Source organism: Pelecanus crispus, chromosome 7, assembly GCF_030463565.1.
Source record: "Pelecanus crispus isolate bPelCri1 chromosome 7, bPelCri1.pri, whole genome shotgun sequence".
Taxonomy (NCBI): domain Eukaryota; kingdom Metazoa; phylum Chordata; class Aves; order Pelecaniformes; family Pelecanidae; genus Pelecanus; species Pelecanus crispus.
This window is the reverse complement of record NC_134649.1, coordinates 17,535,652-17,559,019: the sequence shown is the minus strand read 5'-3', so window position 1 is coordinate 17,559,019 and position 23,368 is coordinate 17,535,652. Positions and strand designations below refer to the sequence as shown.

The window sequence follows — 23,368 nt, the reverse complement described above, 5'->3', positions numbered from 1 at the left end:
ACTGATCAGCTGCATTTTGATTTGATTTGTGCATTATTTGCTGGGGTTTTTTTTGATTCTGTGGCTATTTTCAAGTTCCCTTTGAAGAGCTGAATACATTATTTAGCAAATGTATTGCAGTTGGAATACTCTTTCTTGTAACATTTTTTCCTAAGAATATCATTAGATTGAAATTCCTTGCATTGGCAAGCTGCCTGTTGAGCTCTCTCTGTATCTTTTCAGGCTCAGTGCTGAGTAGCTCTACCACTGGCTTGGCCTGCTTATCCACTGTGTCTGTTTTCCTCCCTGCCGCATTTCCTTGGGCTAGAGATTGATGAAGATGGAGGAATGCATTGGGAGAGGAAGCCGAAGGAAGGCAATAGCTGACATGAAGTCCAAAAGCACCCCCTGCACATGCTCTGGTGTGGAGCTGCTCAATTCAGGGAGGGGAATTCCTTCTAGGTCTTCTGCAGAGGGAAGACAGAAGATCAGAAGAAAGGAGGAAGGCCTGAATGGAGGGCAGAGACAGGGGCTCTGCAGGGGTGGGAGGTTTTAGTCCTGTGGAGGATGGAACATGCACAGATGTACACAGTGACCCCAGCTGCCTTGGCCTCTCCCTCCAGTTCTTAAGGGTTGTGTCAGCCTTGACCAGCACTGAGGGAAGGCGAGTTTAATTTGGGGGATCTTTGCTGCAAGCCCTACTCTTTGCGGGCTCCCGCTGTGTGCCTCTGAGCATGGCATAAGGAGCAATGTGCTTAATTTGGCTGGAGAACTCCCTTTCAGTAAAGTTTTAACATTTGGAAATACTCTTTCTCAATGAAATGTAAACAGATCTATTCAAAACCTTCTGCAAGTAGGAACGCTTCCAAAATAGTGACTTTCTACCTTTTTAAATGTGCACAGGTTTTAGATTTGGGCTGGGTATTTTTTCTGAGGCCATTACTTTCTTATGCTTTCATTTAATGAAGTCAATGAGGGCCAAGATCAATGCAGGATGAGAGTAAAATTATGCACAGTTCCTACACAGAGGGGCTAATACACCTCTTGTGCCAGGTAGTAAGTGAGGGCACAAGGCAGAAATTATTTCCAGCACTGTGTAACTATTCCGGTGATTTTTCCCCAGCAGCTGACCAGGCCTGGAGGTGCCGCCGGCTGCGCCCCCTGCATCCGTGCCTGTCTCCCACAGGGCCCCGCACGGTGCAGGGAGTATTTGTTTATTGTCCCATTTGTTTTAATGTCTCATCCAGGAGCTTTCTCCATCAGGAATTGCTGTATTTTGGCTTGTGCTGAAGTGATCACTTCCAGTGCTCTCCTCTTCCCCTGAGGTGCCCCCGGTGCCACCGGAGCCTGCCTGCAGCGCCAGGCTGTCAGGTCTGCGGTGTGTTTCATCAGGGTGACAACGCCTTGTGCTGGGAGCACGCCATGGGCTCGTACAAACCTGTGTTTTCCTAATAGGGGGATTAAAAGGAGTTTGGGATTCTTTGCGCATCAGCCTGTGAACCCTGCGGGAGGGAAGTTTTTCCCATGCTTGCCTGTGCTTCCCAACAGGCGTGCTGCTGCTCTGTCCTGCCTCTCAGCTAGGTCAGCAAAGAGGCCTCTTTTTCCAGGTTTACACATATTTGTACATGTGCAATGCGAAATACGTTCTGTGTGTGAATTTTAGTGCATCAGTGAATAGGACAAATTAACTGGAAAGCAGGTTGGTTTTTGTACTTAATGGTATTACTGCTGGTAGTGACAGACTTCAGGTTTCATCTGTCTGAAAGGGTAATGATTTCTAAATTACCGCCCATCTGCAGGGCTTTTGTATCTTGGTAGAACGTGTAAAAAGATTAATTTATGATAGAAAGTTTTCACTGCAATATCTGCTCTGTGATGCAGAACAGGTGGAGTTTGTAATTAAACTTGAGGTCTCAGTACCCTTACTGGTGAAGTGGGAGGTGGCAGAACTGTGCTGTGGTCCCATTCTCGCCTGCCTCGGTCTTGTTCCTCGTAAGGAAAGGTGGAAGGAAAGTTTCAACAGAGAACTTGAGAAAAACTCCCAAGTCTTGCAGTTTAGACAAGCCCAGGATATCCCTGAGGTACTTACGGCTAGTTTGGCAAGGACGTTGCAAGAAACGTACTGATTTTTTTGATTTAGATACTTTTTCAGTCTGTAAAATGAAAACCAAACATTACATGTTACCAGGATTATTTACTAAAGGCACCTCCTTTAGTTAAGTCAATAATGAATATGTCTGGCAGAACGTGCACAGTAGCATTAAATTTCACCCAAGTTCACTATTTAATAAGGTAGGGTAAGGTGAGAATTTCCACAAAGACTTGGTTGTGCTAAGGTGGGCATGAGAATGAAAAGCAAATACAAATGTATCTTGCTGCCAGCTAGTTTGGAAGGTCTTCACCTAGAAGCCTTACTCTATTCCCTGAGGTCAGATAGATCCCTTTGTAAAGTCTGGGATCAGATGACATAGTACTAAATTATGCTGCCTGTGTGGAATCAATCGCTTCACAGCTCATTGTTTAATTGACATTTTATGTCCAGTTGCCAAGCCAATAGTGTAGCCTGAACTACAGCTTAAACTATAAAAACTCAAGAGTTGTGGCAAAATACTGGGTAAGGGAGGGTGTCAAGATACGTGTGAGGTTAATAGGCAACGGAGTACTTTTTACTAGTGTGGTATCTTGTTTTATGAGGGAATTCTAAAATGTGTTTATTCTGCTGTAATTTATGCATAGTAAATACACAATGCATACATAAAATCCTAATGGCAAATGCCTCTCATTCAATAAGGGTAATTCAGTTAGCAGAGTTTGCTCTTCTTAAACGAAAGTTATCTTTGACATCTGGGAACATTGTCTTTAGGTAGTAGTAATTGGTATATGGCTAACCAAGGCAGTGCCTTACAGTTGCTCATCAAAAGAATTTGAATATTGAAGGCCAAAGGGTTATAGGGTGAGATGCTAATACAAACTATTATTTTGGTGTATGTTTACTGTTAAGGCTTGGGTGTTTTGGTTTTTGGTTGGGTTTTTTTTTTTTTTTTTGGTACTGGTCAAAGCCAGTGGCTGTTTTAAGATTTCTTTTTGTATGAGCAGGAACAGTTCCTAATAAGAAAGAATGAAAGACAAAAGTTATGAAAGAGGAGTCATATTTTACAGAGCAAGTAAACTCAGTCTTCTTCTGGTTGTTAATATGCTGCATTAGCAATGCAGTAGGCTTACCTATCAAATCATAAATAAAGGAAGAGGTAGGTCCAGGAAAAAATACCATGCTTCAGCAGTTAATTTCTTCATCTTTCCAAGTAGCGCAATACTGTTCTTCTGATGTAGAAGGCAAACTGAGAATTTAAAAAATAAATATTTTAAAGGATCAAAACCAAATGCGATATTAGGAGGAGGGAAGAATACAGGAATGTGAGGCTTCAGGATACTTTGAACTAAAGGAAATCAACGTAGAAGATAAGGACAGTTCAGAAACCCTAAATGGCTAGTTTCACTTGATTTTAGGGAATGGGAAGATAAGAAAATGTACACTGCAGAGGTGCTGCTTGATAGCTAGTATTGCAGGTTATAAAAATAGGACACTTTCAGACACAGAAAAGTACAAGTTGATTTCAGTTGTAATGAATCACTGAAGCTGGATTATATTTGTTTGAGAATTCTGAAAATAGTTATGTGTGAAGTGACTAAGCTGCTAAGAATAATGCTCAGTTTATCATCAAAACTAACTGTTATACTTCAGGATTGAACTGCAGGAAATACCTCACTTTTTTTTTTTTTTTTTTTTTTTTAATAATTAAGTGAAGTCCTTGGAATGATAAGCTAGTGAATCTATCTTAAAAAAGTAACCAGTGGAAGAATTACTTTCCCTTCTGCAAAAAGGGAACTAGGTAAACAGATCTTTGACCTCACTTAAAATTAGCAGAGGCTTTTGAGGATTTTATCAAAAGATTGCCAGACACAATAGATGATGTATACAAGTGACAATTAAATAGCTGTGTGAGGGGAAATCTAAGATCCAAATCTCAGAATTGGTCTGCATTAATCCTGTGTCCGCAAGGGGGTAGCTTAAGTTGAGCTGAAAGTTTGTTACTTTTACAGAAAACAGATGTTAAATATATATTTGAAATAATTGCATGTATTTATTTTGGCTATTTGTTATGTTTTAGCTGAAGAGTCAAAAATACACTTAAGTCAAGTAGAAAATCCTGGGAATACAATATTTTAGCAGCTAACTAGGGTGTGTAGCATCTCCTTTGACATTAAATAGTGGGTTTCAGTTATGTTATAAGATATGAGCTGAAGCTTGGTGAAGTCAGGGGAATTTTAGTTTTTGATTACGGCAGCAGGGAAAGTATTGTCAAAAGAAAAAGGAATTCTGTTTGTACCTCACCGCCAATGTGTAACAATGCTACTCTGGCTGGAAAGAAACTGAAGGTATTGTTACTTCAGTCGGCAAATAGGGGTCATGAACTGTGTGCAACTTCAACATGACAGATGATTTGAAATAGAAAGACTACACAAATGTGTTAACAAACTTGATAGCATGAGATATGTGGAGTGTTAGGCTGTATCTCTTTAAGTAACAGATTTTCACAGGAGAAGACAACTGTCTCTTGTTTTCTGTGTTCCTCTCACCCAGAATTCAATGGACTGATTTTCTTCTGGTTCTTGCATGTCAACAGAGATCATGAGGTTTTGACTAATGATGCATTTTATATATTTTTAAAAATCAGAGTTGTTCTTTTCTTAATTTTCTCTTGAACTAAGGAATAGTCACTAAAATGCAACTTGTAAAAATGAAGAGGGAAAAAAAATTTTTTTTTCAAGATTTGTATTTAGCTTGTTTTATGTGTTTCTTAATGCTAACTGTTAGTATGCTTATTTGATGTGAACTGACCGGTGACTATATGTGAGCCTAATTTGATGCACATCTTTCTGATTACAGTGTAATTTTGATGACACTTAGGAGTTATGAAATATCATAACATGTTACTATGGTTTAAGAAGACTAAATTTGGCAAAATTTTTATGAAACTAAAAATACTCTTGGTCATTTAGGAAAATATCTGTCAGTAAAAATGGAGATACTGTTTAAATTTTCATAAGGTATGTTGGAATGCTTACCTTGGAGTTGGTTTCTTAATCGCCATTCATTTGATGTAGTCATTCACATTGCGTTCAGTTTGCCTATTTGTTTCTTCCTCTCAAACCTTTGTGTTAGTTTAATGGGCTTTTCCTTTTTAAAATTACTGCTGTGGTCTTTACAATGGGGACTTTTGTCTCTTTCCACAGTGAAGGGAAGTCAGAAGTGTGAGCTGAATTGCCGTGCAATAGGTTACCGATTCTATGTGAGACAAGCTGAAAAGGTGATAGATGGGACGCCCTGTGACCAAAATGGAACTTCAATCTGTGTGGCAGGGCAGTGCAAGGTAAGGCTACTATCTCCAGCAAGTCTGCATGTACACTGTCTATGCCATATTTAATTTCTGTAGAAGGTTGATACGACTACCTGTGAAATGGTTTCTTGAACTTCTCTCTGTTTTTTTTTTTTTTTAAGTAGGTGTGAAAAATGTTAACTTTTATTATTACAGGTTTTATTTCTTAACTAACGTTTCTGTCTACTGAGAACAAATTGTGGAATGCTGAAAGGCTGGATTCAGAAGGTGTTGTGGCCATGATTAAGGTGACTTCCAGTGAGCTTTTTCCACATACTTAGCTTTCTACAGAAGAGATTTTATGAAAGAATCAGAACAAGAAGATTGGAAGCTTAAGTAAGAGTGAAATATAGTATCTTTCTTTGATTAAACTTTAGAGTGGAGATTTTTATTTCAGTCTGCACATAATGGTTTATTCAGTTATGTGTTCATTTTGATTGCTTTTTAGCTGGTGTTAGTATGACTTTTCTGATTGGTCCAGGTTTGCCATTTTTAAGAATCAGGTCTTACTGGCTGTCCATTTACTCAGCAGTGATATTCTTTTAGAAAATGTTGAGTGAATGGTCATTTTTCAAGGGTTCAGAAGGAGCTACTCTGTTGACTTTTTGCAGTCTGCTGTGTAGATTCCCTTTGTAATGAATACACTGCTTTCTGCAAGATGGTAGCAATTTTAAACAAAATGTTATGGTGTTTAGAAAAAAAAAGTCTGTAATCTTTCAAATCAGGTTAGTGAAAGAAAGAAATTCCTAGCAAGGGGCATTTGACACTTGGCTGATGTTTCCCATATATGTTGGCAAAAGAAGCAGAAGTGGGTCAGATGTGACTCATGAACTCAAATGGTGGAAGGTCGAGTTCAGTTTAAATAGTTGGTTTGCCAGAGGAAATCACATATGAATACAACCTTTTCCTCTGCATGTCCAGATTCCTCTTACTTGTGTACATCTGGACAATGCCATGTATGCTACTGTTCTGTATTTCTTACTGCAAGCAAAGCCATAGCTTTAAATTTCCTTTGTAGATGATAGATCTGTGTGAATTTCATTATTCTTTAAAGCTTTCCTTGGTCTCAAACCAATTCAGAAAGGGCCAGAAAATTGGTTTAATTACAGTTTTGATCTATGGCTCAGAAAACTGAAAAACAGATTTAGTATACCAGCTGTTGTTTTTTCCCAGTACCGTGCAATTACAAAAGTGTATACTGATGCATTTGTATTGGAGGTCTGGAATAGAAAGGAAAGGCGGTATTCAGCAGCCTACTAGGAAAGTGTTCTGAATTCTGAAAATCACCCATTGCCTGTGTAGAATGCCACTTCCCGGAGCTGCATATAAACAAACAACAGGTTGTGAATCCTTACTGTGAATATGTAACTTGGGATTCACAGAACTGTAGAATCACTGAGGTTGTAAGGTACCTGCGAAGGTCATGTAGTTCAACACCCTACTCGGAACATGGCCCACTGTGTCAGACAGCTATTGTGACCTTATCCAGGTTGAGTTTTGAACCTGTTCCAGTGGTTTAGCAATATCATGGTGGCATCTTTTTCCTCTTATTTGATTGAAATTCCCCATATTGCAGCTTGTGCCTTTGGTCTCTCAACTTAGCAATGTACATCTCTGAGAATCTGACTCCATCTGCTTTGTTACCCTCCCATTAGTTGTAGACAGCAGTAAGATCTTCTCTTAGCCTTCTCTTAACGCTAGGGATTCCTAGGCTGTAGTGTGGTTTTTTTTTTTTTTTTTTTTTTTTGTTGTTTGTTTGTTTGTTTTCTTTCTCTTTTCTCTTTTCCTATGGTGTTGAAACTGGACCTAAAAATCAAAATCTCGATGTTGATTTAAACTTCCTCAGTGATGTTTACTTAATGCTCAGTGAAGTAGTAGTAGTCTATCATTCTTAAAATGTTAAATAGAACCAGTTCTGTACTGGTGCTCAGTGCCTTATAAGCAGTAAATTACCATGAGAAAGCCAAGATAAAGAAGGTAAAGGCATTTCTTATTCTGTGCACTTTGTAGTGGTTCTCACTACAGCAAAGTAGACTGAGAGCATGAGCTGGGAGAAGTTGAGGGAGTTGACAGAGTCCTCATATGCAGTAGTATTAACTGCACTTGTGCAGAAGGCTGAACATTGGAGTCTTTTTGAAACACATCTAGCTAAAATATTAAAAGGTTTTTTTATTTTTATTTGGAAGAGGAACTTAATTGAGACATTTTCCAGCTTCTTGTGATTAGTTCTTTTGATTTGTAGCAATTCATTCCTTTTTCGTTACTTGCAACCTCAGTAAAATTGTAAGGTGGATGTCAGCTGAAAGAGACTTGACCTGTTCGACCATGCAATAGTTACATTGAGTTTTTGTGTGTGTGTAAACCAGACTCTACTTTTCTTTGTTTGAAAGTTTTGAGTTAGTAATTGAAGTTTTCGGAAATACATATGTGAAACTAAAGGAAAACGAAAATACGGCATTACAGACAGCTTCATGGTGCTTTGAAGCACTGTCATTATTGACTCGGTTATTCTTTTTTCAGTGATTTCCATGGTTCAAGATGAGAAAGTCAGTGCTACATCTTTGGTGAAACTTTACCTCTAAATAGTCAATAGCATATTTGCATTTGAGGGAAGTTGATAACGTTATGTCAGATGAGATATGCTTCTTTCTTCTTCTTAAAAGCACTTTATGTTTCAGGATAGATTCTTCTGTGTTAAAATTACTTATCCAGTTCCTTTTTTATCTGTTCCACATGTAAAAATCTTATGTTCCCTATGATTTAAGGATGAATAAATCTGATACACAAATGAATATTAAGTTGCATATACGGTCTGTCTCCTTGGACTCCGAGACTTTGTATCCCATTTGCGTAGGCAGCAAAACTATTAAAAATAAATGAAATAATTTTACTTAACAGTGAGATTATATACTGTAGAGTGAACATGGATGTAGCTGAAGGATGTAATAATTAAAGAATCAAATAATTTAAGTTTTGTACTGTCAGATGCTTAAGAGAATATTTTTCTGAAAAGTTGTCAGCATTTAGTTAACTGAAAATGTTTCACAAGTAATGAAGCTTATTCACATCTTTGTAGTAGGTAGCTCTTCCTTAACTGCACATTATTTTTATTTTTTTAGAAGTCGGGTAATGTAAGAGTCTAAGGAATTTATGGTCTCTATCACCCTCTGTTGGACATTTTACTGCATTACCAGAACAATAATATCCTTGTGTTAAAAAAACATGATCTGTTTTGTTCCCAGGACCATTTTTTTCTATTTAGTATTTTCAGTTTACCTTATTCTTAGAAACAAAAGATGGAAAATCTTTCTATAATAAAAATAATAAAAATTACTTAAAAACCGAATAAAGAATATGATAGAGACAGGTTTACCTTTATCTGAAATAAAAATTAAACCTGTGAAGTAAGGTGTTTCTCACTTCTCACTTTTTAACCATTTAAAACATTGTGTAAGGCAACCACAAGTAACATTAGTTAGAATTTCTCAATATATAAACTTCAGTCGCACCTGTTAACACTGAAAATACATTAAAGAGAAGTTTTGTCTTAACATCAAAACCAGAGTGTTTAATGCATTAATTATCTCCTTTTTGAGTTGTTAACCAAAGTTAGCTAGAATAGCCTTTTAAACCTGAAATATTATTTGATCTTATCAGCAAAGATAAGCTATAGCATAAGAGAAGACTTTAAAAAGAGTAGTATGTACAAAAGTCCTTCTTAAAGCCTGGTTGTTGTGGCCATTACAATATCATGCAGGAAGGTTAGAACAACAGTATATTTCTGAGTACCTCTGAACAGCATCCCAGTAACCATTTCCTTACTTTCAGAAAGTGTCTTTTTTCACTGTTTGATGTTTATTTGTTCAACTGGCCCCCAGAGTTGGAAGTAAAAACTTTATAACTTGTTCAGCACACGAGATGATACGTAATAGCTCATTTTTCAGACGTAGTCCTTTAACAAAATTTAATATGTTCTTATGATGAAATATCCTAATTTGTTGGGTTTTTTCACTTTCTTACTTGTCTGTGACATTGCAAAAACTGGCATATATAATAATGCAAGTACTACCAAAAAAAGCTCACTCATCATTGAAATGATTATGTAATTCCTGGTGTAGACTAGACTCTGAATTCTAATGAAATGAAACCTTTTTAAAGCAATTAAATAATTTTAAAATAAAACTAGGCAAAATAGGACGTTCTAGGTTATTTCTACCTATGCAGAACAAAGAAGTATAACAATTATCTTGATAAAATTGTAAAATTGGTTTTCTGCACATTTGAACAATGTTCTTTCTTTGGAAAGTGAACAAACTTTTTCATTTACAGTCCTATTGAGTTCCACTTCTGTTTTTTTCAAAATTTTTATTTAGTGCCATAGCTGGTTATCACTAATATATATTCTTTGAATATGTTTCAGTATTACTGAGTCTGTGTAGTTTGTTTTAATACATTTGTTTCTCCTAACGCTAAACTTTCACAGTACTGTTAAGTTAAAGAATGCCTACGAATGGGGCTTCTTCAACTTGCTATTCAGCCAGAAGTGTGTGTTCTCTTGTTTTGAGATACTTTTTCTGCTTGTTTTAAATCAGTGTATCCTATTATTTCTTCTGGAGCCAGTAGGGTCATCCTACTCAGTAACTTTTAAGTTTAGAAGAAAAATGCAGGTAGAATTTTAATAAATAAAACAAAGCATGAGGAAAGAATGCTCTTAATAATTTTTACCTTTACCATAGTTTACTATATGTACCTATAGGGAAGTATGTTGCATGTGTTCTTTGCATGCATCTAGGACACTTTGCTAGAAGTCTTTCCCAGTGCTTGGGCACGTGTGAGCACTGACTCTTTGTAGTTTTGGAGACAGAAGAAAAATTATTTGTGAGCTGTCAAGCAAATCGGTTTTGCAGAGATGTTAGTTACCACACAGTGGCGCACTTTACAAAAGTATTATTTAGCATTTCACATAAAACTTAATTTAGGTGGAAACTGTAGATATCTTTTAAAGGTACCTGAAACAACTATCTTCTCTTTCCTGATTTTTATATTGTATTTTCTCTTGCAGTGCAGTTTATTTTCATCTTCCAGTTAACTTCTGAAGTTAACTGAAAATATCTGAGTGGTTGTAAAATGCACACACTGAGTAACTTCAGTAGGAAAATGACTGGCAGTTTTTACTTGCCTTTAAAAAAAAAATTGCATCAGATATTAAAATCCTTGCAGACTTTATAGGGAGGCTATAAGAAGCATAGCCAAGCAAGCTAAATGTCCATCAGAAGAACATGATTAGGCAAAGAGCTCCCATTTGGAACTCTACTGATGTGCACTAGTGTCCAGGTAGCAGAACTATAGGTTGCATTATTGTTTTAAGTTAGGGAACTCTTAATGACTGTAGGATCAGAGTAACAACAGATCAGAATGATGAGAACTGTGTACTTTCCCTAAGTTAGTGTTATTCTCGTAACTCATATATGTTGGAATATAGAGTAGTCCTATGGTTGTTCTTGTAAGGGTAAAGAATCTGTTTTCTGTATGAGTCTCAACTTACTTGTGTAACATTGATTGCTTACACTGAAAAAAAGGGTCTGGGGTGGATTTGGGTTTTGTGTGCATGTGTGCTTTCTTAAAGTTGGAGCCAGACTTCTCTCCTTTCTGTATCCTCTTCTGTGTAGTTTGTAGGTTCTTCTGAGCAAGTGCTCTGTACAGTGCTAGCTTCTGTGAAGCTTTCCTCCTTGTTCCTTAGGCATTACAGTGTTCATTTTTTAACAATAATAATGTAAGGAAGAAGCTAATACCTGGATTAATATAGCAGAAGCAAGGGTATATGGGTATCTGTACCTGTCCTTTAGCTAAATTACAGAAAATGTTTGTGGCTGCTTGTTCATCTTGCTTGGTTGGTCAGAAGAGGGGGGTGTATTCTTCACCGTGCAGGAAGTTTGTAAAGCTCTGTGTCTTGAGATATGAAGACTTTGAAAGCAGCCTGAGAAACTGTACCAAATGAAACATGGGTCTGTGCCTCAGTGGCATGCTCTGGCCGTCAGTACTTTGCTATTAGCCTAACTAGCACAAAGGCGAGCGAAGATTGGTGTCAAACATTGTTTGTATTTGAGGAGGACCAGTGTAATGAACCGTTTCTAGTTATTTGACCTTATCCTAAAAGTGGGCCTTGAAATAGTGAATTATTTACGTTACTTTTACCATGGGAGCTGCCGTGTTAAGAAGTTGTATGCTGCAGAGAATTGTCACCAAGGTTTTGCCCAGGATATGATCGCACACAGGGTATGCTCTGTGGAAGTGGAGAACTCAGTTATGGAGCCTAATGGCATTCAGATGCTGAAATGCATTTCAGAATCAAATGAAAATTAAATGTCTAGTTTGTTAATATTCAAGGCTTGCTTTTTTTCTTATTTTTGTTTGGTTTCTATCTATAGTAGCTGAGGACACCGTGCTCTGAGCTCAAGACCTTTTTAAGGAGTAGGAAGGATGCATTCGAAGCGGCAAAAATCAGCATTTTGCCAGATCTTTATTTAGTTTTGCTCATACTGTGTATGGAGCCTCTGTTGGTGGCTTTTTCTTTCAAGGGATAATGGCTGAACTGTAAAATATACCATAAAAGTGAAAAATATAGTTACAATAGAATGTGTTCTTCTCTCTGCCTTTTCATATATACCATTATAATTTCTTGTCTGCTGGAAATAGAACTCTTCATTGTTTCTCTTCATAATGACTTGCTAATGCTAAGCATTGCATTGGGAAACACCTGCCTGGCATTAATAAGGTGTTAATGGAAGAAACAGGTTCCTGGGAGCTAAGAAATAACTCCTTTTGCCACTTCTTCCCTTTGTTTGCATAGTTTCCTGTTAAATGTTTTACAGAGAGTAAGTGAGCCTCTGTAAGGTTTCTTGACCTCACTGTCTAAAAAGTCTTTCTGCCTTCCTCCATTTATAAAGCAACCCTAATTTTTTTTTTGGCATATGATCTTTGGCCATGACCTAATTTGAGTTGCTTCTGATAGCTGATACACAGCAGGTGCAATCACCGCATGTAAAAGATACTGAAAGGATAACTTTACTGCCTTTGAACTGAGCTAAAACTGATGTAAAATCTGATGATAGGGAATTGTGAATAGCAAAGCATTTAAGTCAGTTAAGTCCAAACAAAATGTGTAAGCACTAGATCTGTATATTTGTTCTTCTCCCCTTGTCTATCAGCCTCTTGTCTTGAGAAAGACCTCATAATCCAAAGGAGGGAGCTCCTCACTCTTCCATGAAGGTGCTCTCTGAATCTATAGTTCTGCACTCTTTATTCTCATTATAAATAACCCAGTAATATGGATGTTATCAGAGTCAGATGATACTTGCAATGGCATTTAACATATTTATCCAGCCCATGTAATACAGCATTTGTGCTAGTCCTGTGTTTGGGTTCCTCCCCCCACCCTGCCAAGTGTTAAGCCAGTTATGGGAGGACAAACTGTTCTTGATTCAGTTTAAGTTAATACAGTATAGGTACGGAATAAAACGCACTGACATAACCAAATTTAATTTAATGAGAGTGAATTTATATAAGATCTGCAAGCCATAATTGTGTACATAACCTTTTTTTTGCTCCAGCGCTTGGAACCCCAAAGCAAGATTTCACTGTTTTGTTGAACTATAGCCTGACGAGAAACTTCTGAAAAGACACAACATACTACAATAACATTAAAAATTGGCTTACAGCTCTAAGTACTGGAGAAAAATGTTATCACTGTATGTTAAAATGTTTTCACCAGAGCTGCTGGGAAAAAGTAAAATAAAATACTTATGCTAGAAAAAGCCGGATTAAACAGACTTTTTTCTTAAGCGATAAAAAATTCCAGTGTCGAATACCTGAGGTAAAATCTCAATCTTGAAAAATGTCCTAATCAGAATTCAAAAAATAAAAGTCTTTGTAATATTTTATTTATTATTTCAAGTTCCATAGCATATCAATAGAATGTGTAATTAAGGTTAACTGCTTATAATTGTATGAAATTTATTCCTTCTTTCAGATCAAATTGTCCAGATCATTTTCTTCAACAGCAAAGAGGAAACAGCTTCCTTGTGTAGCTCTGAATATTTACAGAGTAAAATACTAGAACTTCCAATTATATTATATCTTACTGCTATACTGTTGTGCAATTATATAAAAATAAAAACAAACCTAAAATGGGTTTACAGAATGTCTTAATTCTAAAATGTTTTTTAACACAGCATATTGCTTGGAAAATGTTTGCTTTACTTTTTGGAGCAAAAATAGGTGCTGAAGCACACCACAGAATGGCTAATCCAAATTCTGATTATCTCTCTGCTTCACTCTGTGTCTCTGTTTGTTCTCCTGTCAAATGTAGTCAGTAATGTATAACCTGCCTATCTGAAGTAGCTTGAGACTAGGAAAGTAAAGGAGTTCTGTGTAGCTTTAATTTGTTCTTATTTCTGCAATTCTTTTCAACAGTTATTTTGCAGATTCAGATGTCTTTCTAAAAAGGTAGAATGTAATCCTTAGACTGCAGTATGCATCTGTCAACTTAGGTTGGATAACAGCGTTAGAAAATGCATACCAGCTTTGAGCTTAATTGTATCACTACAAAAATAGTCGTGGTTTAGCCCCAGCCAGCAACTAAGCACCACGCAGCCGCTCACTCATTCCCCCTACCCCGATGGGATGGGGGAGAGAATCGGACGAGTAAGAGTGAGAAACACTCCTGCGTTGAGATAAGAACAGTTTAATAATTGAAATAAAGTAAAACAGTAATGATAATAATAATAACAACAACAATAATAATATACAAAGCAAGTGATGCACAATGCAATTGCTCACCACCTGCTGACCAATACCCAGACAGTTCCCTAGCAGCGATCGCTGCTCCCCGGCCAACCCCCCCCCAGTTTATATACTGAGCATGACATCACATGGTATGGAATAGCCCTTTGGTCAGTTTGGATCAACTATTCTGGCTGTGCCCCCTCCCAGTTTCTTGTGCACCTGGCAGAGCATGGGAAGCTGAAAAGTCCTTGACTAGCATAAGCAGTACTTAGCAACAACTAAACCATCAGTGTGTTATCAGCATTCTTCTCATCCTAAATCCAAAACACAGCACTATGCCAGTTACTAGGAAGAAAATTAACTCTATCCCAGCCGAAACCAGGATAAAATGATATTATCTCTAATGATTAAGTGACACAATTAGGGAATCTGACTACATTTTAGGTACTCTCCTCTCTGAACTAGTTTCAAAATAATGCTTTTAAAAATTCCAAAATAAAACTAAAAAAATTTAAAATTTTCAAGAATGCTGGGGTTACTGATGGAATAGAAAATAAAAATGTTGTTGGGCCTTTTTTTTTCCCCTGATTAAACAGATTGATATATATAAGGCTGCAAGTGAAGCCAGGTTTGTATATTAATCTGGAAGTATTCCTTAGGTTGGAATAATCAAATGATCACTCTTGGGTGCTCAGACTTTCTCTGGGATTGGCATGGAGTATATACCCTCTTCTTCAGTCTTTGACCCCAAGACAGCTGATGATTCTAGCAGCTGAAGAGTAAACCAACCTCTATAATTCCCTGCCAATATTTTTTTTTCTCTCTTCCTATCTTTTAGACCTGTTTTCCAGCATTTTAGTGTAGTATCATTTTTTAATGACAGTCCTTTTAGTTTTTACTTTCTTGTTTAAAGTTTCTCTTTTTGCTTGAAGCTGTTGATAGTAATTTTAAATGTCTTTCTGAGGCCTACAACTGGCAGCTTTTGCTGGGTGGGAAGTGAGAGAGATGAACTTGTTTGTTTTGAGTTCACAGTACAAACAGCAGTGTATGCCATTTAGTAATCCTCCCAGCAGAGTCATGTTCTGCATCTAACATGCTTTTAAAGAAACAAGATAAAGTCCCTTAATATAGTAATAAACTACTATCAAAGGATGCTGAGAGTGTTTCTTAAGAAACATTCAGTAACAGACCAGTCCCTCCATCTGGTTATTCATAAACTAACCTGAGCTCTTGATCACTGGTTCTGCTTCTGAATTACTGGTTTTCTGCCATGATGTGGAAATTAAGTGTAGACAAGAAAAAAGGAGTATGGATGAAAGTACAAAATAAACGTGATCTCAAAACTATTCCTTTTTCTTAGTCTCTTTCCAGAGTATTTATGAACGTATTCGAATAAAATAAGCTATAATAGCCTGTAGTAAGATAGCTTGGAGCATGGTACTGCATTCACAAAAGAGGCAAACTGATGAAGAACTCTGCACTCTGTACCATGGTTGAGGTGGAAGTGTTTTATGTGATGCGTCTTATGCAGGAATTACTAATTTATAGTTAGTGCCTTTTAAGTAACCAAGAGAACCAAATCTGTTTTGTGTTGTGTTACAGCAGTTCAAAGAAAAAAAATACAAGAAATTTCAACCAGTTGAAATTCATTTGAGGGAGACGGGAAAGGGACTGTAAAAGAGAATCATGTAGCTAGTGCAAGACCCCTCTTCTGAGGTTAAATAGCAAAAGGAAACAAAGTAATTTAGATTTTATTGCAAAGAAACAGAGGGCTGCAGCAGAAATAATGTTCTGAAACTCAGATGTAAAGGATCTGTTTAACACCTGGACAGGCAAGGAATGGGGAGAAAGTTATTAAGGGGACTGACTGCATAAATATTCATTCTTGTTCTTCCATTTAGAACATGGATAAAACTTCACAATTATTCCTAAATTATAAATGATACCATAAAAACAAACTGATCTGTGTTTTTGGTTACAGAATTTTTCTCTGTTAATTGACTAGACTGTGTTTCTTGTGCTAGAAATCAGAGCTTGGAAATGTTCAAGCCATTTGACTTTCAGCATCTCATTGTGGTGATTAGGTTAGGATTCCCAAAAAAGGCTTACAGATTCCTTTCTGCAGAATGTATAAGGAGCTCCTGGCACCTTGATTAGATGCCTAAAGCTAGACATTGTCAGTAGTCCCCCAGTAGACTGAGTGGTATTTTGGCTTATTCTCTGTGTTGTATTTATATCAGTAGAGGCTGTGATGCATCAGTCAGTTGAGGATTGGGCTGCATCAGTTTTGTGCCATTGTCCCAGGGAAATGCTGGACAGGGGAACTTTCTCACTGCAGGGTATGTGTTATGTCATGCACAAAAATAAAAATGAAGAACCTGTGTTCTTGAAATTATTGTTGTCTGGTAATGGTTATACTAGAATACTCACTGTAAACAACCACAAATGATTTTGTCATGATAAACACAGGAAAAGCCAGGGGAAGAAAAAACCAAAAAAGACTTAGTTGTACAGTAGTAGAGCAGGCTTGAGGTATGACGTATTTTGTGAGAATTCTCATTTGATTGTGTACTTTCTCTCTCCTTGCTTGCTGAGTGTCTGTTAGTAGAGTTTAACCTTCAGTGGGGTTGGAATGTGCAATAAGACTACTATAAGTTATTACAAATAAAAAAAAAAGGCAATGTATATATGCTAGAGACAGCTTAGCAGATTGAAATGTTTACATAGCAGATGGGGTCATGAAGTAGAAGGCTGTTTATGAACATTTGTGGGGAAAACTAAAGGTTTGCATGTGTGAGGATTTATGAGGTGAGTGCTAAAAAATCATTGAAACAATAAATGGAATTAGTATTTAATTTTCATTTTGTTGGTTTTTTGGTTGCTTTCTCTGTCAGTTTGAATCCATGCTGTCTCCTATGATGTCCATGGTCTAGAGATAAGCTTTTTTTTTTCTTTGTTTGCAGTTGGATAGCCCTGTGCTGGTTTGTGGCTGCACCTCCTTTGTGCTAGTGCAGTGTTAGCAATGAGTGATATTTCAGAGCTCATCTTCAAGTCAGAGCTCTTAGAAATACAATATGCAAGTATATTTATCGCTAAAGGTTTGCTCGTCTTTTCTTTTATAGTACTAGTATACCAACTGGTCACAGGTTAATATTGGTAGTATTTTAATTACTGTTACTAGTGAAAAAATTACTGATAAGATGGAAATTTTATTATAATTCACACATTTCAGAAACTTTAGAATTTAGGCATTGTAGGATTTTTTTGGTTAACTACTAAACTACTAAGAAATTATAATAAACTATCAGGACCCAATAACCCAGAGGTCTGAATGAAAGTAGAAGAATTTTTAGAAAGTGGTGACAGTGCAGCTTAGTCTGACCTAAGCTTTTTTTTACTAAGGAGCCAAATAATAAGTAAATGCTTAATTTTGTTTTGATGATTTTTTGGGAGCAAGTTGAAAATACTAATAGGAACTGTAACAGAATATTACAAAAAAACCCCTATTATTTAATCAGGAAACTGGAACAGCAATCTTGGAAATCTGTTCTGCAGGAAATTAAGTATTTAGGCTTTGTTTTCATTTAACTACATTATAATATTACTTTAGAGCCTGGAAAGGGTCCAATATGTTTTTAGGCACTTCTATTAAAAGGAAAATTACAATTTTGATAGACTGGGTTGGGCAAATTTGTCACACGAATAAATATATCCTTGGGAGGAGGGTACATATAGGCAATAGTTCTGTGTGTGTATATATTTTTCTTTTTATGCAGGCACTGGCACACACATATATAGATGCATCCAGAGCAAATTATTAGGGAGCTGTTCTGTCTTAAAATATGCTTGAAGTGTTGTCTTATTGTGTTAAATGAAAGACATGAAAAAAGGTACTACCGTGTTAGGAACACACAAAGACATTAAATTTGTGGTAGTGTATGTGTAAAACAAGAGACTCTTGGAAAGCAGGAAGGTTCAAGCCTTACCAGTATGTAACGGAGAGATGAAGTCACTGGACTATGCAGAGTGGCTGGTTGGTTGCTCCTAAGACCTAGTATGGATTCAGATCCCTGTTCCAGTCAAACTACTGGGGCTGTTCTGCAGTAGATTCCCTGTGTGACCTTGAATATTTAATTCAACCTCTTTGGCTGTCGTTAATACAGCACTGTGGAAGGATACATGAGTGTGTGCTGAATGTGCAAACTGGACCAAGAAGGTCTTTTTCAGACTGTGCAGCCCTGTTAAGAACCACTTTTCTTCAACCAAGGTGGAGCCCAATAGTATTGTGACTTTCCTCCTTTGGGTTGCTTGCTGGGAACTGGTTCTGGTATCCCCCATATGATGCATCTTTGTCCCAAACGTGCTTTTAATGCCTAGATTCTCCATCTCAAAAATGAGAATAGTGTGGCAAATCCTTATTTTATAGGATAAATACAACTTGAGAGACCTAATGGTAGTGAAATGTACACAGGGACTGGATTAACAGCAAAGCGTTGCACTTCATTGTAACAAACTGTTTTTTGTGTACTTTCTATATGTTTGATCTGCAGGAAGTCGTGTATTGACCTTGAGCAGAACAAAGGTGTGGGAGAATATTCTCAGGGAGAGTGAGAATGTGGGTCATAATCCTTTGCTGAGACCAGAGTTTCAATTTTGATGCAGAAGCTCATGTTTACAAGATGTATACAAGATACAATTTAGTTTCATAGGAGTCTATACAGAGTTTCCTTCAGTTTAAATTTCACATTGATTAAGTTTTCCCATAAGGGTTTTGAGCTTTTCTCAAAAGCTCAAAATAAGAAAATATGCTAGAAGTCATCTGGTACCACCTCAGTCTGTGAAATTTAATAAGATTAGATCGGAGATTGTAAAACAGCATACAGCTAGATCAAAATAAGCTTGTTCAAACTTGGTTGAAATTGAATTTTTAACAGAACCTGAAATCGGCCAGACTTTCTGGCGGCTTTGCAGTGAAACGGGAATCTCAGTATTGTCAGTTCTCTTCCCCTGCCCCCACCAAATGCCATGGTATTTGACTTTTCTTGAAGTCCTACAGGCTGGAGTCACATGTATGTATGATAATTTAGGTTTTCATTTAAAGTAATGTAAATTTCCAGCTTTCATGGTTGCTGAGAAAAATAAAAAACTGACTAGATCATACACTTAATGGCTCAGACTTCATAAAACCAGTGAGGTGAGTTCAAACCCTTATTAAAAGTTCTATTGATTTGCAAGTCTGTGCCCTATTTTGGGGCCCTGAACATTTTATTATTGTAACAACAGGTTTATCATGTTGGCAGAAATAGTGGCCAAATTGAACAAAACAGAACAAATGTGATGGTATTGCATAAGATTGACATATTTAATCCTTTTCATGGCCACAGCTTCTCTGCAGTCACAGGAATACACTATGTTGTTGCTGATGATGAGATGATCCAATTTCCTGGATTTCTGACAATATGATATCTTTGAACAAGAGTATTTATACCTTGCTCAACAGAGAGGTTGTCAAAATGCTTGTGAATAGCTTCCTGTTCCTTCTTTGTAACAAACAGAGACACCTGATCTGTTCAAAGTCTCTTGTAAAAACCTACTTGAGCACATGCATTAAACTTGATAGGTTTTTTTTTTTTAAATTATGGTGCATTTAAATGTATCAATAATGTCTGCAACGTGACATTGTTAGCTTTGTAGTTTGAGGCAGCTTAACCTGGCATCTAAGTGCATTTCATGAAATGAAAACTTGGCCAAGGTTAAAGTTGTTGTGCCCACAGTCAAGCAATCCTAACAGTTCACTGGCAGTATTTTAGTATAGTTTGGCTTGTGTGTAGTTTTAACAAACCCTGTATAGTGGAAATTAGAAACATAAGTATGTATGTATCTCATAGCAGGGAAAGATGACTTTGAAACAAAAATCTGTTTTCTTCTATAAAATACAAAATATTTTTACAGACATTGCATTTCCTTTTCCATACTAGAGCTGTACCTATGATTTTAATAACTGTCATTTGCCAGGATGTTGACCTTGCAGAAATTTGAAATGTCAGAGACTTGCTAGTTACTGATATTGGGCTGTTGCTGATGCTATTTATATGTAGGCTGGCTTATTCTTCTCAAGTTCATGAACACACAAGGAACTATGAAGACAGAAGTGGGAATTTGCATATAGGTTTGGTCCCTATGTAAATATGAAAAATATCTGCAGAATACTAGTAAGCAACTTCAGAGACTAGTTACAAGTAAAATCAGTCCTCTAGTCACAAACTTTTCTGTGACAGAGCCACTTTCTTTCCCTTCCTGTCCATGTCTATTCCCTGTATCCCAAGCTCTTTTCTGTAGAGAGGTGTGAGCCTTTACCCACAAGTCTAATGAATTTATGTAGATGTTTCAAGTGTGCATTAGTGATATCTTATAAAATGCAAGGTGGAAGAATTGCTTAGTATAACATTTTTGAACGGGACTAAGTTCCAGCTGTAGTGTTAAATACATGTTCTTACAAAGCAGATGCTTCTTCCTCAACACCATTTTTGACATATGATTACAATAAATGAATGTAGCCTTGCTTTCCTAGGAGGGTTGTTTTACACCATAGCTGTATTGCTGATTTGTTCTCTTTATCACACACAGTTTCACCCAGTTTAGTAGGGTGGAAAGTATGATGAAAGGAAGAATTGGGATTCTCTAGTTGCAACTAACTTGATGCTTCTGTTGATGATAACCAGAGAAGAACCAAATCTAGACTGTTCTGCTATAGATTTGCAGTGACACTGGTAAGAAAGAACATTCGGTAGTGGAGATAATGGAGGACTTAGAAGTCTTACATAGCTTGGGTAATATGATAAGGTAATGTGTACCTTTCACATATGTGTGCAGTATGTGCAGTACAACAAATAGCTTGAAGAAAACATGGCTTTATATCAACTGGTATTTGCTAAGGTTTGGAATTACTTTAGGGGTTGGATGCAAGACCACATTATTGCAGATTAGCTAAAAAACCAGTAACCACCTGTGACTGTGATGCTTGTTCGTGTCAAGTAAGAAATAATGCAGCCTGGAATTGCTGCAACTAGAGACTTAAGATAATTGCATTACCTTTCATTTGCTGTGGGCGAAGGGTTATACAATTATTGTAGCTCTGTTCATCTGTATTAATGTTAAATTTCAGTAACTAGCTGTAGCTTAAGTATTGATTTATTGAATTTTCCTAGAAGAAATTAACCTTTTGAAAGAATGTCATCTTTCAGAACAGCTCTTTTAATTTTTCTAGCAGCTTTCAGGATCCAAAAAAACATGAGCAGGAGGCACTGACACCGTTCCCTTGAGAAAGAGAGGTAGCTGTTAGAGGGAAAATTGAGTAAACATACTTATCAGAAGAGAACCCAGGCCTACATCTCAACAACTTCAGTAGCAAATTGAGCAATTTTTAGCAATTTCATTGCTGCTGAAAGCTATTTTAGACTAAAATGAATTAGTTCAGTACACTTCCATGCTGGAAGTTGAGATGGTGATCTTCTGGAGAGAGTCAGAAAGATAGCTTGGACCTCTGATTCTCCAGCTGGTCCATCAGGATTCAGGAGATCTTTTCTGTTGCTCCTGAGGAAGTTGTCACGTCAGTAAGAATGCTCATTGCAACAAATTGATAATACTGGAAAAGCATTTTCTTGTTTTGTTTTGGTTTATTTTCCTTTTGGGATGCAGTGAATGGTGAATTGTTTCCTTCTCTGCAGCTTCTTTGGAAGTGGGCAAATTTTTAGAGTAGTGGATGCCTCTCTGCTGAAGAGGACATTAGTTACTATTATTCTGTGAGAAAATAGTGAGTAGTTCTAGGAGCTACCAGTAATTCTAGAAAAATTAGTAAATATGAATCATGCCTTTGCATTCAATGGAAAAAATATGCATGAAATTTTGCTGAGACCATTTCTCTCCAGTGCGTGTTACATAAATTCAAAAAGAATATGTGGCATGGATGTAGGTTTTTGTGCCTGCCTCACCTTGCCACTGCTTTTGGTGCTGTTTGACTTTAATGATTGTCCATTGCTTAGGCATATTTTTATATTTTAGGGACTACATTAAGCTATTTTGATCAGCACTTGAATCATCTTGAGGTAAAAATTCTATATTTCTGTCTTTTTGAACATTTTTCTTCAGGCTATTTGAGCCAGATATACTACACACACATACAGGTAGGGCTTCTGTTTTTAAAGGTAAATTGGATTTTTAAATTGCACAATTTCTTTGTATTGCTATGCTTTATTACTAGGGTTTGTTCAGTGAATGAAATGTGTTTTAATGGTTTTTATGTGAAGTAGAAATGTATTTTGGGGTTTTCAATGGCAAGCCTTCATTTTAAAGGGATTGTTGCAGTTTATGCTCACATTTCAAGAAATGGGGCATGACTGAAAAGTCTTTGACCTGTGGAAATCCTACCTGCACAAGGATATTGCTTTACAGCCTATAGCATTTTATTAAAACAAATACATTTTATTACTGTGAGATTTGTTTGTTTAGAGTTGGCTGTATGCGGCAGATGCAGTTTATCTTATGTGCCCCAAGTTTGTTAAGCCCCTTTGCCAACACAAAGTCACAGTGTGATGGACGTGACTTCTGAACTCTGGAATGTTTGCGGTGGACTCTTAGACTGCTCCAAGGTCATTCACCTCTGTTATGGACACTAATGAATTTGTACAGCTACTAAGGCTAAACTGGAGCTTGGAATTGCTTTTGTAGGTTTGTTCCCCCCCATCTGATATACTTATAAAGCTTAAATTTCTATTCTCTAGGAGAGCAAGACATTAAAAAAAAATTATTGGTTTGGATATTGTGATTTTCTTCCACCTTCCATACAGCTCTGAGATCACTGCTGTTTTCAGCCACAAAATCAAATGGGATGAAATAGATTCTGATATCATTGTTTCTGTTTTGCTTATGTATTAGTTGCTCATTTTTTATTCCAGTCTTCATTTGATTTCCACCCCCCTTCCAGTGATAAATGAAGTAGTAAATTTATATATCAAAAATAAGGGTAAAGCTAAGAACTTTTGGAATAAAATTTCTATATAAATGTCATTGCTTGTTGCATATGATTTTCCAGAAGTACTACCTTGCCTGTGCAGTGTTTCTTCCATCAGTAACAAAACATGAAGATAATCTGACAGATTCATTGCAGA

At 36.8% G+C, this 23,368-nt stretch overlaps 1 protein-coding gene across 1 annotated transcript in view; it reads left to right on the top strand.

Annotated features, from left to right (window-relative positions):
• THSD4 (thrombospondin type 1 domain containing 4) overlaps positions 1–23,368 on the top strand; it is a 323,270-nt gene that overhangs the window by 110,867 nt on the left and 189,035 nt on the right. Inside the window, exon 6 of the mRNA XM_075714358.1 lies at positions 5,275–5,411. Within this exon, the coding sequence (XP_075570473.1) occupies positions 5,275–5,411 (137 nt within the window). The remainder of the gene's footprint in view (positions 1–5,274; positions 5,412–23,368) is intronic.